The 14627-nt window shown below is 33.1% G+C and overlaps 1 protein-coding gene across 2 annotated transcripts in view; it reads left to right on the top strand.

The window, feature by feature from the left end:
* Casd1 (CAS1 domain containing 1) overlaps window positions 1–7121 on the top strand; it is a 40097-nt gene extending 32976 nt beyond the window's left edge. The window contains exons 15-18 of one of the 2 annotated variants that reach the window (XM_047562412.1): window positions 1615–1755; window positions 2234–2311; window positions 4698–4790; window positions 5680–7121. In XM_047562412.1, the coding sequence (XP_047418368.1) occupies window positions 1615–1755; window positions 2234–2311; window positions 4698–4790; window positions 5680–5946 (579 nt within the window). In that variant the 3' untranslated portion in view covers window positions 5947–7121. Of the gene's footprint in view, window positions 1–1614; window positions 1756–2233; window positions 2312–3620; window positions 4668–4697; window positions 4791–5679 lie in introns of those variants that run through there. The other variant, XM_047562413.1, reaches the window with a different exon arrangement.
* The last annotated feature ends 7506 nt before the right edge of the window (window positions 7122–14627 follow it).

The following is a 14627-nucleotide window of genomic DNA, read 5'->3' as shown; positions in this document are numbered from 1 at the left end:
ATACTGTTAGAAAATGATTTGGAGATTTTCTATCTAGTTTTGATTAATTTTAGATTAAAGAAACATACTGATTTGGTAAGTCAAAACAGTTTACCCCCACCCATGCATGGGTGTATTTATCAGCAGGAAAATGTAAAACTGTTGTCTATAAAGTGACCTTTCTCTGGTTATAATTTTAACTTATAGGTGATTCATACACACACACATCTACTAAGCTTCAGTACACATCCTAGGTGTTAGTGTCATGATGTCATGATGTATATATTAGAGAAAGATGTACCACTGGTCTAAGTCTTAATAATGTAGTTTAAAACCACTATTAGTATTTATAGTTGGGTACTAAACTATGCAATATGGGTTTTGTGGTAGAAGTATGCAAAGAAAAAAACAATGAGTTGGATTATTCCATGAATTTAATCTTGAGAGATGGTTAAGATTCAGTGGGCTGAGAAAATGAAGAAAATCTAGTACAGCATTGAAAAATAATAGACACTAAATAAATATTTCACTCCTCTTTCACATTTTTGACTCATCACTTTTCTTTTAACAAATGTTTTCTTAGTGTGTATTCTGTGACATTCCTGGTTTCCAATACCTATGCACTTTCCATTTTACTTCACTGCATTTCTAAACTGCATATAGATAAAAAAAATCTGTGCTAAAGTCTCATTAGAGTACTTCATGATATGCCTATCTTAAGTCTATTTGGGTTACCTTCACCTACTATAGACTGGGTGGCTCATAAACAACAAAAATATTTATTTCTCTTGGGAAGTTCAAGATAAGGTGCTGGCAGATTTGGTGTCTGGTGAGGGCCTACTTTCTGGTCCATAGACTGCTCTCTTCTTGCTATGTCTTCACGTGGTGGAAAGGGCAAAAGGACCCTATAGAATCTCTTTTATAAGGGCATTAATCTCATCCATAAAGGCTCCATTCTCATGACCTTATCACTTCCCTAGGGTTCCTCCTCCAAAGCAGTGACATTGTGGATTGTGTTTCAACATTTGAATTTGGTGGGGTGGAGGGGGGAGGGTACACAAATATTTGGTCCACAGGAATAATAATTCACCTTAAGTCTTTGTGTATGTATGTATGTCTTTAAGACAGGCATACACAAAAAAAGTTCATGTGCTTTCTGCTCCAGCAATTTTTTTTTTCATTCTTATGTGCATATATTGCTTTTTAAAAGTATGATTTCATGGTATTGTTCTTTGTTTTATTTGACTAAAAGGATCAATAAAAAATGTTTTATCATTGTTGGGTATATTTAAATTTTATTATGTCTTTAGGAGAGTTTCTGATTACTTCTAAATTTTCAGGGCTATAGGTATAGATCAGTAGAAGAGCACGCACATAGCATGCTGGGACTGCTAAAAACAAACCAGCTTATGTCATAGTTTTGCTAGACATGTTTGCTTGTGTGTTGCTCTGGTTTCTTAACTATCATTGACTTTATTTCATTGTTTGAAGTTTTACTTTTGAAGTTTAGCTTCTTGATAGGAATTCCAAATTTTTAAGCTTTTAACCTACTTACTGTTATTAATATAGTCCTTGTTAACCAAATATATTTACTAGTTTTTGAAAAGTATCTATTAAAAACATTTTCTTTTTCAGGTAGTCTTCCATGGAATGCTATTTGCTTTCATTTATTTGGCTTTACAGAAGCGTCAAGTACTTTCTGAAGGAAAGGGTGAACCTCTTTTTTCAAACAAAATTTCAAACATTCTATTGTTTATTTCAGTAGTTTCTTTCTTGGTAAGTTTTAAGATGTAGTCTTCTCATTTACCAAAATCTTAAGTAGTATAGAAAATTAACTTTAAGATATAGGAACATAATCAGTTATTTTTAATAGGTAGATATATAATTTTTAAATTCTTTTTTTAACCTTGTATTTTCCAAGTGTTACATAAATTCTAAAAAGAGAATAATTGAGAGTTCAGTGAAATAGGAGTTTCAAAAGTTACAATCAGTTTGAGAAAAAATATATTGTAAGGTATTTGACGTGAAGAGCCATCACTGCTTTATGATCATTGTTTCCAAAAAAGCATAAGTCCCTTTCCAGTCCCTTTCCCATTTTCTTGTGTGGACCATAAAGTTAGAAAATCAATGAATACACCTACAGATAGTTGGAACTATAATGTTTTCATGAAGAAAACTATTTAAAAATTGTGAGAATTTCCTGTTTTAAGGCTTACCTGTTTTTGTGAACTTATGGGTACATTTTTTGTTGTAGACCTATTCCATCTGGGCTAGCAGTTGTAAAAATAAAGCAGAGTGCAATGAGCTCCACCCATCTGTTTCTGTGGTACAGGTAATTATCTTGATATGGGGAAAATTTTACCTCTTAATTTTTTATAACAACATGGTCTTTAGAGATAGAGATTCCAATTCAAACTCCAGAAAATGTAGGGAAGTAACTTAATCTAGCCCTGCCTTCCTCTGTAATAATAGAGATATTAAAATCTGTTGTTGTATTAAACATTTGAAAATCATCTAACTCATTATTCATCACTTAGAAAATGTTAATTCCCTTCTCATATACAACTTCTGTCCTCAAGAAAATTGCACCCTAGTAGACATGTGGATCAGTTAATATGTAACACTTCTTTAAATTCATTTAACAATTTTTTAATACTATATGTTAGATATTATACCAGGGATGTAGTGGTATCCAAAGCAGGCATGGTTTTTATCCTCATGGTGACTATATTCTTCTCATACAGATAGTTAATCATACAATAACCACCTAAGTATGAGCAGAAGTAGATAATGCTATAAGAGAATATCATAAGGGTATGTGACCTAGTTGGAGTTGAAGGGAAGGTGCACAGGAGCCAAGGATGATTTTTCTGGGAAAATTAAACTAAGAATGGAGGGATGAAGGCACAGTAGGAAGCAGAAACTTGGGCCTGGTAGTGGAAGGGAGCATGGTACATTCAAGGAATTTAAAGAAGAGCAGTGGAGTTGGAACTCAGAGAGCCAAGATCCAGAAAAGTGTGCAATAAGGACTGACAGGTGGGGACAACTAAAAGCAGGTTGACATTTTGCAGAGGTATAGTACCTCTAGTCATAGGTGCATTGTAATTATTATGGGGATGATTAAGTACAGATTACTTTGGAAACATTTAGAAGTTCTTCTTAACTTATCTTGATATCAGAGCAGGGTTCTTAAAGGAAATAGTGTCCAAGTTGAAGTCTGAAAGATGAGTAGCCCAACCTAGAGGAGCAGGGAGAGTTTCTGGAGAATCTTCTGTAGGTCTTTTTTTCCATGCAAAGACTATTTTGTTTCTTTTAAACTTTTGTATACTAAGTGGCACCAAGCAGGTGATAGATTTTTCCAAATTCAATTGATAATGAAATTTTAAACTTCATACTATATTTATATAACATTTTCAGGAGTTCTGTAGACAGTAGTAGTGCTTGCCAGTAATGCTTTGTATATCAGATATCAGCCCTGTGACTCACAGGATGGGAGGGAACATTAGCATTATAGTGCACCCATACGTAAGGAAAGCGAAGGAAGAGGGTGGCAGCACATAGAATGACACTAATGGAAGCACTCCTGAGACTTACCACTTGTCCTCTCAGTCACCATCCTCCACGTATTCCTGTTTTCACAGTTACCATTTTTGTGAGGGCCTTAACTTCTCCATTGCAGAATAAGAGGATGAACTGAAAACATACACTGAAGCAAGGACAAGTTTTATTGACTGCCACTTCTTTTCAAGAAAATGTGTCCCACATTGTAAAAGTCAAGAGCATCCAAGTAGCTTCAAATACTCTTTTCCTAACCATATTTCACTCTTACTTTTAGGTGTGAAGAGATGTATGTATTTGTGTGGGTGTGTATGTGTGTATTTGTAAATCATAGGACATTGTAATTTATGTAAGGATGTATATGTAAGATATATATACCTTTTGGGTACGCCTATCAGTCTGGATAGAAATTTCAGAAACAGCTAACCTGTATAGTAGGTGATTAGACATAAATAATGTATGCAAAATACTTAGCACAGTACCCAGCAAGTGATAAATGCTGTTCAAGTTTTAAACATTATAATTTTGTTTGTGTCAAACTAATAAGAATAATTTCCCAGACCTCACCTTTATTCTCCTTGAGTTTCTTTGAGTTTTTCCCCCAATCACATTCCTAAGAATGTGACAAAATGAAAGACGTGAATGTATGAAAGAAATGAAGTACACCTTGGGAAACAATAGATTACAGACAGAAAGAAAGAGACTTGCTTAGGACTATCTCCACATTTTCTGTCACTCAGGCCAATGATTTATATCTATCTATCTATATATAGGTATATATATAGATATAGATATAGATATCAATCTTTCTAGTATTTTATATAACAACTTATGTAATATTTTTAATTAGAATAGACTATTAAGTAGTTTTATGTTTGAGGATTCTACTTACGTCTCTCATGATTTCTGTTTACCACTTACAAATACCTGTACTATTAATTACCTAATGTTTCTTTAAAGGACTTACAATGTATGCTATAATAAATACCTCATATATATTTTCTCACTAAATGTTTATTTACATCAGCCTTTCAAAGTTATATGTATATGTGTCAAATTTAAGAACATAAAGAACAAAGTTTTTACTTAAAGAAAAGGTTTGTGCAAAATACTTTTCAATAAATATGTTAATGAAATTTACCTTTATGGTTTTCCCTTAGATTTTAGCCTTCATCTTAATAAGGAATATCCCTGGATATGCCCGTTCAGTTTACAGTTCATTTTTTGCTTGGTTTGGAAAAATTTCATTAGAGGTTGGTACATTCATTTTTTGCTTTATCTTTCACAACAAGGTGTTGTGTGTTTGTGTATGTGTATACCTATATATATATGTGGGTGGGTAGACCTTACAGACCTTTTTTTAAACCAAAACTATGTTATTCATAAAATTATGGGAAAACACTCAGAACTTTTAAAAATAGCAAAGTACTTTAGAATGTTTTTAAAGCCTTGTTTTAAAATGACTAGGTGAAGATGACTTTCAAAACGTTCTTTATAATGTCTTAAACTTTTGAGCACAAACAAGATGCTGAGATCAGAAGAGAAAAATACTTGCCCAGATATAAATGAAATCAAGCTGGTAGAATTTTGATTTTATTGTTCATCTCCATAATTAGACATGTTTCTGGAATTCAGATTATTGATGCGTAGCATAATAAAATTCACCTTTTTTATGACTGGAAATTGTGGGAAAATATTTAAATTCGTTACAATTTTTGCAAGATGCACAATATAAAATTACCTATGAAATCAGTTTGATCAGTAGGTCTCGAAGTACACACGGCATAGTCTGAGTTTTATTCTTTGAAACAGAATGTTTTAAAATAGTAGAATTTATATTGTAATGAGATACATTTTTAAAATATAAAGTTTATTAGGTTGTCTTTTAAAGTAGGGAAAACAAATTTTGCTTTCTTGAGTCAGTGTTCATTTTGGTCATCTTCACTTGTGAGAAAGACCACATAGAGGTACAAGTTCTGGAGCGTAAATGGCAGCGGACTTTTCAGGGCCAATATTGAGACAAACTCAAGTGATTTTTTAAAAACCTAATGTTATTGTATTATCAAATATTTAAATTAAGAAAAATTGTGATTTATTCATGGACCTCTGTACATGTCTAACTTTAATTTTTTTTTCTCCTAGCTGTTTATTTGTCAGTATCACATATGGCTGGCAGCTGACACAAGGGGTATTTTGGTACTCATACCCGGAAACCCTATGCTCAACATCATTGTCAGCACTTTCATCTTCGTTTGTGTGGCACATGAAATTTCTCAGATCACTAACGATCTTGCACATATTATTATTCCTAAAGATAACTCATCTCTCTTGAAAAGGTTGGCATGTATAGCTGCATTTTTTTGTGGACTACTCATCTTATCGTCCATTCAAGATAAATCAAGACATTAGGTTCCTAAAATCCCCAAAAACTTAAACTCTTCAGGCTTACTTTGTGTCTGCCTGGAGGAGAAAAGGATCTATCTGGAAATATAAATGTCTCTGTAAATATAAACGTGGCAAAAGGACAGTGTAGTGATGTCTGTTGAACAGTGTGGTTGTATATATTGGCAATGTACATATCTGATGTGAAATACTAAGAAAAAATTGATGAACCAGAATGCGACATAGGATTGCATGTGAAAAGTCTTTTCTACTGGATCTATATTTCCATTTATAAATGATTTTAAGTTAACATATGAAGTCAGGGAAATGATTAGCTTTCCAGTACAAAGTATAGATAATTTAATTAGCCTAGTGACACCACTGTTTTGATATTTACTAAATTTGTGGTAATAAGATTGTCTGTGCCTGTCTTCAGTGTGGAACTTCCTACTTCATTGAAAACTTTTTTACTCCAGAATGACTTGCAGTGTTGTGTTCTTATGTGCAATGACATGGAATGATGAACAGTATGCCTTTAATTTATATGTATTCATGTTCTGGTTGTTCATGTTTGCTGACATGATTTTTGTCCTGACTGTGGTTTTCAGGTATATAAGTCTAAATCTTTGTAGTCTTTGTCTCTCAAAGTTGTTCTAAGGCTCCATGACAGGGTTCTACATTGTTGATGTTGTCATTGCTTCTTTTTATAAAAAGGCCAAATTTTCCTTTCAGTGCAAACATTCACCCATTTTTTTTTCCTTGTTACCCTGTGGATCCATTTAATGTTTTCCCTTCCCTGATTAATTTTTGTATATTATTTCCAATGTTTGGAAAGTTCTTTATAACCATTTTGGTATTTCCTATTATCCCCTCCCATTTAAAAAAATATTTATCAATCTAAACATGTGCAGTGTAGTAAAGATTCAAGTTGTTTTGATTGAGATGTATGACCATAGTAGAATTTTAAGTAAACTGGTGACTTGGGCAATAAATGTTTCTGTTTGTTTGGTTTTTTTTACAAGCTAACTGTTAGAGGTATATGTTTATTTATCTGTTGTACAGATTTGATTATGATTTTTAATGTTTGAAAGATTGCACTTATTTGCTTTTACTATGTGTGAGGTAAAATATATATTTTCTGTTCACGGTATGTAAAAATATGGAGTAATTTAAACAGTAAATAAACATTCTGTGGATGCTTATTTTTGTATTGGCAAAGGATCAATTAAACTACTTATGTTCATTTTTTTAAAAAGGTGGATCCATTAATGATTGGTTCAGGTTTCTAATTCATTTCCTTAATTTCAGTGTGCTTTTTCAAACTCAATGTACAGGGATAGATCACTCAGTTATAGTGAATAAGGAATAATTTAGTTGTTAGTGCTTTTGAGGATAATCTCTCTTCTACCCAGAAAGTTTAAGCATCATGATGTATTTGTAGTTTTACTTGAAGATTTTTAAATTTAATTATTGTTTCTGTAAGCACTGAGTTTATGTACTGCTGATGTGGTTCCCACTAATTGAGGAATATTTCTTGGACAGAAATGTATGTTTTTTCCTTTTTCTCTTCTTCTGCCCTTACTTAATCTTTTGACATTTCCCAGATAGACAATTGTAATGATTCATTGCTCTGCCTCCTAGACTGCAGTCTTATAAGTAGAGAATAGTACAGTTATAAATCAAAACTTCCAAGTACTGTGATCACATTATTCTTGCTCATGTAGCTTGCCAATGAGTAGAGTGCATTTTAATTTAGCTTGTAAGTTTTATCACCTGAAAAAGATTCTTCCTGATGAAACAATTGAAAAAGAAAGATGACCAGTAACTTACATCTTTCAGTAGTAATTGCCAAGTGATTATATAAGCTTTTCTCTCCTATTTAAACTCAGGCCTAAAACTTAACAAGTAAGCCCTATTTCTTCATCACATGTTCTTATTTAATATACAAAATTCATTTTTTAGTTATAACTATATTTAATAATTAAAATATATTTATACTTAAAAGCCATTATTTTTTTTGTGTTTTTATGAGTAAGAGGTTATTGTGGAAGTGGGCACAATGGTAGCATCTGTGTATGGCAAATGTCTTTATTTTTTTCCCTACATTGCTTCATGTACTGACCAGTTTCTTTACTTGGTCATATGATTTTTAGAATAAGATGTTTAACAGAATATTTGGGTATGCTAAAATTGAGATAAAACCACAAAAGTTCTCTAAACTTAGGCCTTCTGTAATAGAAATAATATTCAGAAATCAGCCATCTGGCTCCAGAAGGAACTCGCCTGACTCAGTTCTACCTGGATCTTTCCGTCTTGTGCCATATATTCCCATTTTGTGGAGAGCTAACAGAAGCATTGAAAAGTCAGCCTACACCTAAAGTCATTTATTGTACCTCTGAGTTAGATCACATTATTTGCTTTAGGTGCTGATATTAAAATAATACTGACATCTTACTAGTCTGTTGTAAGATAAAGTAAAATTAAAATTCTTCAAATGGGTGAATTTCTTTCTCCACAAAGTCTATATTATCTCAGGTGTCAGCATAGGAAGCTCTTCAGCATATCTGCAGTTTAAAATTTTTTTTAACCAAATTATAAACCCTAAGGATGGATGGATGGATGGATACCATAGGACAGAGGGCAGGGCCTTCATATCATAGACACTAAATGAAAGTCAGTGTATCTAAGAATGTTTGCAGTTTCTAGGATAATGCCCTTCTTAAATTTGTACTTTTATCCATCTAGCAAATCTTGGAGCAACCAAGTTAAGAATTTTTATATTGAACAATATTAAATTGCTAATATGCTGTCATTTTCTACCTACAAAAATGAGAGTGTTTTAGTCATCTTTTTTGTTGCCATCACCAAAAGACCTGACAGAACAATTTTAGAGGAGGAAAAGTTTATTTTGGGTCTAATGGTTTCAGAGATCTCAATCCACAGATGGTGGACCTCATAGCTCTGGACCCAAGGTAAGGCAGAACATCATGGTGAAAGAGGGTGGCAGAAAAAAGTAACTCAGGACATCACACCAGGAAGCAGAGAAAGAACTCCCCTCACACTGACAGAATATAAATAAAGCCTATGGGCATGCCCCCATTGACCCACCTCCTCCAGCCATACCCTGCCTGCCTGTAGTTACCATCCAGTTGATCCCTTTTGGGATTAATTCACCAATTAAATTAACGTTCTCATAACCCAATCATTTTGCCCCTAAATTTTCATATATTGTTTCACACAGGAGCTTTTGGGGAACACCTAAGATCTAACCCATAATAGAAAGTTTCATATGTTCCAACGTAATATCTTCTCTTTGAAAAAAAAAAATAAAGGAATAAAAGAAATTTGATTCATTATCTGAAGAATTGGTATTAACAATCATCCCAAATATTGTAAATATTAACTGGTTATATTTAGTATAGTTTTGAAGATTGACAAAAACTTACAACATTCATTTTTTTGTAAAACACTTTTAAATATCTGTCTTTTAACAAAATTCCTTCTAGTATCTTATAGGAATAGAAATAGAAAATTTTCTTAAAAGGTACATTAATAAAGTATAAAAGGCTATTTTTTCAAAAGTTGAGAGTATCATAAGCTATAAAACAGCAGATTAGAAATAATTTATTTAAATCCTACTTCTAATATAATTTTAAAATATAATTCTAGAGAATAAAAATGAAATAGAGCAACATTTTAAATGGTATTGGTTACCCAGAAGTTGTTTCTATCTTTTGCAGTGCAAAATCCCCATGCGTAAAGAAAAATAAGATTTTTTAAAATTCAGCTGTTTATATTAGCTTTTATATCACTGGTATCTAGTGGTAACTATTTAGAACACATTTGAAAGAATTTTCTAATAATTAAAATTGCTAAAAAAAAAAGTTCTCACAAAAATACTGTTTTTTTTTTTTTTTTAATTCTAGAGCTATAAGAGGTTGGTAACTATTTTAATCTCCATTGACAAAATAATAAAAACAGTTCTTAGCTAATGGCTAACATTCTCCATATTATCACCTATTCTTCTTAATAAAAATTTCTGCTCACCCTATACCATGCTGCTCTTTCCCCTTCCTTCTTCCCATTCTTTTCATCTGCCTAAATCTAACATTTTTAAATGTTGAATTTAAACTTGGCTTTTTTGCTTTCGTGACTAAAAGATCTGACCAGCACAATTGTAGAGGAGGAAAAGTTTGTTTGAGGCCTCACGATTTCAGAGGTATCAATCCATAGACAGCCAGCTCCATTCCTGGGGACTCCAGGTGAGGCAGAACATCATGAAAGAAGAGTGTGGTAGAGGGAATTGGCTCAGGTGATGATCAGGAAGCAGACAGATCTCCATTTGCCAGATCCAAATATATACCCCAAAGTCACACCCCCCAGCGATTCACCTCTAGCCACACCCCACCTGCCTCCAGTTACCACTTAGGTAATCCCATCAGGTAATTAATTCACCGATTGGGTTAAGGCTGTCGTAACCCAATCATTTCTTCTCTGAACCTTCTTGCATTGTCTCACATGTGAGCTTTTAGGGGCGATCTCACATTTAAACCATAACGAACTTCATCTTCTCTCTGAAACCAAATATTTAATTATCTTCTTTTAAATTATTTTAACATTAATCATCTGGTCCCATTATTTTGTCGTATCTTCCATTACTTAAGTAAGATTGCAACTTCAGGGTAAAGATGGTATCTTACAGGCACACTAAGGTGCTGTGCACAGAGTAGATATAGGAAGCCCTGACAATCAATTAAGAAGTTCCGAACTCATTTCTCCCATCTTAACAAAATTCCTCTTTGCCCCAAAGCAATGCTCTTTTCAAGAACAATGAGAACCTCTGTATTGCTAAATCTAACAACCGTTTCTAGTTGTTGTCCTACTTGACCCATGAGCAGCCTTTAACACATGCTGCCATGCCATCCCCATTTCTGTAAGCTCAGTCCTCAAATTTCTACCTATACCCACTCCTTAAGTGATGCCAACTAATCATGTGACTTTAAATATCATCTCTGTGCTTATGATTACCAAATTTATACAGCCTGAACCTCTTCCCTAAAATTCAGCCTCACATCCACCTGCCTACTTTAACCCATCTGAATATCGACAGGACATCTCATGCAAGAAGTCTAAATCCAAACCCCTAACATTCCGATGACTGGCCACACACAGACAGACAGGTAAAATCTCCCACAATCTTCCCCATCTTAGCAAATAGCAACTACATCGTTTACATAAAAAATCAAAGGGTCACTTTAATGTCTATTTCACACACCCCATGTCATAGTCGGCTCTTCAGTTTCCCCTTCACAGTATATCCATATTCAACTGCTCTTCATCACCTCCCATGTGATTTGTTTTGTTCCAAAACAGCATCAACTGTTGTTTCCTGGATTAATGTCCATAGTCTGACATACCTATCACTTATTAGTTTGATTTTTAATTTTCCATCTCCCTCTAGAATGTATGTTCAGAGGAAAGAATCTTTCTGCTTTATTCTACGGTTGTATCCCTGGCTGCTTTAACAATGCTTCTCTCAGTTATCATTTCCTGAATTAGTGAATTGACAAATGCTGTAAAACTGTACTAACCCCAGTTTTTGAAGCTGCTAGACAGCCCTGCATTTGGTGAGACAGTTGGAAAAATATTTTGGGATGCGGACAAAAGGTTAAAGATATATTCTATTTGGCTGTCATAAAAAATAAACAACCCACTTGTGCAATGAGGTCTGCAACAAGGTGAGGTATTTCTACTCTTTAATGGCAAATACCTGCTGGAGCCAAGCACCAGCCGTACCAGGTAGAGTACAGCTCACCCTCACTATGGTTCCTAACATTTCCTTTTTTATCACTTTACACTGGGGTCAAATGTGAGTTGTTATTTGTTATTGTACTTACAGTATTTTTTTTCTTATAGCAGTGAATTATTTCTTTGCACTCAAGTATCTGTTAATGTAAGAATATGAAAACATAAACCAAGAAAGCCATGTGTTTAAAAAAGAGATGACACTTATGTGTGGGTGTGAAAATAAAAAGTATGCTTCCATGTTCAGTAGAGAAACCATGACTATCAGAAGACCATTATGAAAATACAGTAAAAGCCAAGGCTAGTACATAGAAATGTGTATGTGAATACCAATGTAGGTAAAAACATTAATAAATTGAATAAAAGCCTGAAATGTCTACAGGACTTGATTTCACATGAAAAACTTTAAATGGTAATGTTGCAAAATTTAGATATGTAATAAGTGAAAAAATTATATCAAAACATTTTACACATTGCGAATTTTGACTGGCAGAAATTACATGCCAAAAAGAAATAAACTTTTGAAAATATAAGGCTAACTGGAAAAACTTGTCTCCCTCAGCATATTGAAATGTGCCTGAGACATTACATGTGAAAAACATTGTGAAAAGTATAGTTTGTACCATTTTCTATTGTCATGATGAAAATCCAGATGTTAATACCAGCTGGCTAGTTATATTTGTATTTTCAGTGAGAATTCTAAACTAAGAATTCTAATTAAGTAACTAAAAAAAAAAACAGGTTCATAATAAGGAAGTGGCTCATTAATGGATTGTTTTGATAAAATATTATAATTTTATATAGGCTCATCTTTAAAAAGTTAATTAGTAAGTATAATAACATAAAGTGCTATTGTGATGATCCATGGTCTTAAAAATTGAAATTGAAATTAATAATTTCTGCAATGACATGGAACTTTAATCCACTCATTATTCCATGAGAATGACTTCATAACTTAAACTTTTAAAATAATCATTGATATCACAGAATGAATGTGTTCCATGGCTTGTATTACATACGGTTCAATATTTAGCTTTTTTTTTTTTTTTTTTTTTTTTTTTTTTTTGCGGTGCTGGGGATTGAACCCAGGGCCTTGTGCTTGCAAGGCAAGCACTCTACCAACTGAACTATATCCCCAACCCTATTTAGCTTATTAATTGGATATATCACATAGGAGTCTACTGTGTGATGGGAAGTTAGGTAGCATTTTCCTCAGAAATTTTTGGAACCGTTGAAAGAAATTGAAGACTTCACATCATTCTAGAGAAATAACCCCCATAGCTTAATCACAAATACTGAAATATAGATCTGTTTTATCACTTTGAATATTTCTCTGCAAAAACATGCTGAAGTACCGGGCTTGGTGGTGCACACCTCTAATCCCAGGGGTTTAGGAGGCTGAGGCAGAAGAGTCTCAAGTTCAAAGCCAGCCCCAGCAACATAGCAAGGCCCTAAGCAACTTTAGGGTCCCTGACTCAAAAGTAAAAAAATAAAAATAAAAAGCGATGGGAATTTAGCTCAGTGGTTAGCACCCCTGAGTTCAATCCCAGATACCAAAAAAAAAAAAAAAAAAAAGTAAATAGATTCATGAATTGAGTCACAGGCTATATAGTTGGGTTTCATTCCACTAAATGTAGAATTTTTGTTTATATATTTACTCAATAACTGTCCAGTTATTTCATTCCTAGGAACTATTTGCTTTTTATTACCAGTACCATGCAGTTTTGGTTACCTTAGCTCTGTAGTATGTCTTGAAATCTAGACTAGTCAGCCTCCAATTTAGTTATTTTTGCTCAAGATTATTTGGGCTATTTGGGGTCTTTTGTGCTTTCATATGAATCGGGATTATTTTCTCTACTTCTATGAAGAATATCATTGGTATTTTGATGAGAATTGCATTGAATCTGTAAATCACTTTGAGTTACGTAGACATTTAGTATTCTAAGAAATGAATGTGGCATGTCTTTTCTGTGTGAGTGTGTGTGCCTATGTCCTCTTCAATTTCTTTCATCAGTGTTTTATAAATTTTATTGTAAGGATCATTTCCTTGGGTAAGTTTATTCTGAGGTATTTATTTATTTAATAGCTATTGTGTTTTGTTTGGATTTAATAATTTCACAGTTTATTTATGGTGTATAAAAATGATACTGATTTATAGTTTGATTTAATATCTTAAAAGTTTGCTGAATTTGTTTACCAGTTTTTTTTTGGTTTTTTTTTTTTTTTTGGTGGAGTCCTTAATTTTTCAATTATATAACCATATCATATGCAAACAGTGATAATTTGACTCTCCCCCTTTTCTGTTTGTATGCTTTTCCCTTTCTCTTGCTTAATTATAGCTAATATTTTGAAGTACTTCATATATGTAATTTGTTCAGGGTTTTTTATCATGAAGAGGTGTTGGATTTTATGAAATGCTTTTTCTGCATATATTGAAATATGATTTTTATCCATCATTCTGTTGATATTATCTATTACCTTTACTGATTTGTGTATATTGAAACCATCCTTGCATCCCTTGGATAAATCCCACTTGATCACTGTGAATGATCTTCTTCATATACTGTTGAATTTGATTTGCTAAGTAGTTTGTTGACAATTTTTTGTTTCTGTGTTCATCAGGGATATTGGTCTATAGTTTTCCTTTTTTGTTGTCATCTGGTTTTGGTGTCATGGTAATGCTGGCCTTCTAGAATGAGTATGGTAGTTCCCTACCTTTCAGTTTTTTGGAATTGAGAAGAATCGATATTTTTTTCAACTTTGATAGAATTCAACAGAGAAGCCCTCTAGTCCTGGCCTTTCTTTGTCAGGAGAACTTTTAATTTTGAACCAATTTCATTGCCTATCATTGGTCTGTTAGGTATTTCTTTTTTTTTTTTTTTTTTTTTAATGGTTGTTTTGGT

Source organism: Sciurus carolinensis, chromosome 8 (assembly GCF_902686445.1).
Source record: "Sciurus carolinensis chromosome 8, mSciCar1.2, whole genome shotgun sequence".
Lineage (NCBI taxonomy): Eukaryota > Metazoa > Chordata > Mammalia > Rodentia > Sciuridae > Sciurus > Sciurus carolinensis.
Note: the sequence above shows the minus strand (reverse complement) of the source record. Positions and strands in the feature narration are given on the sequence as shown.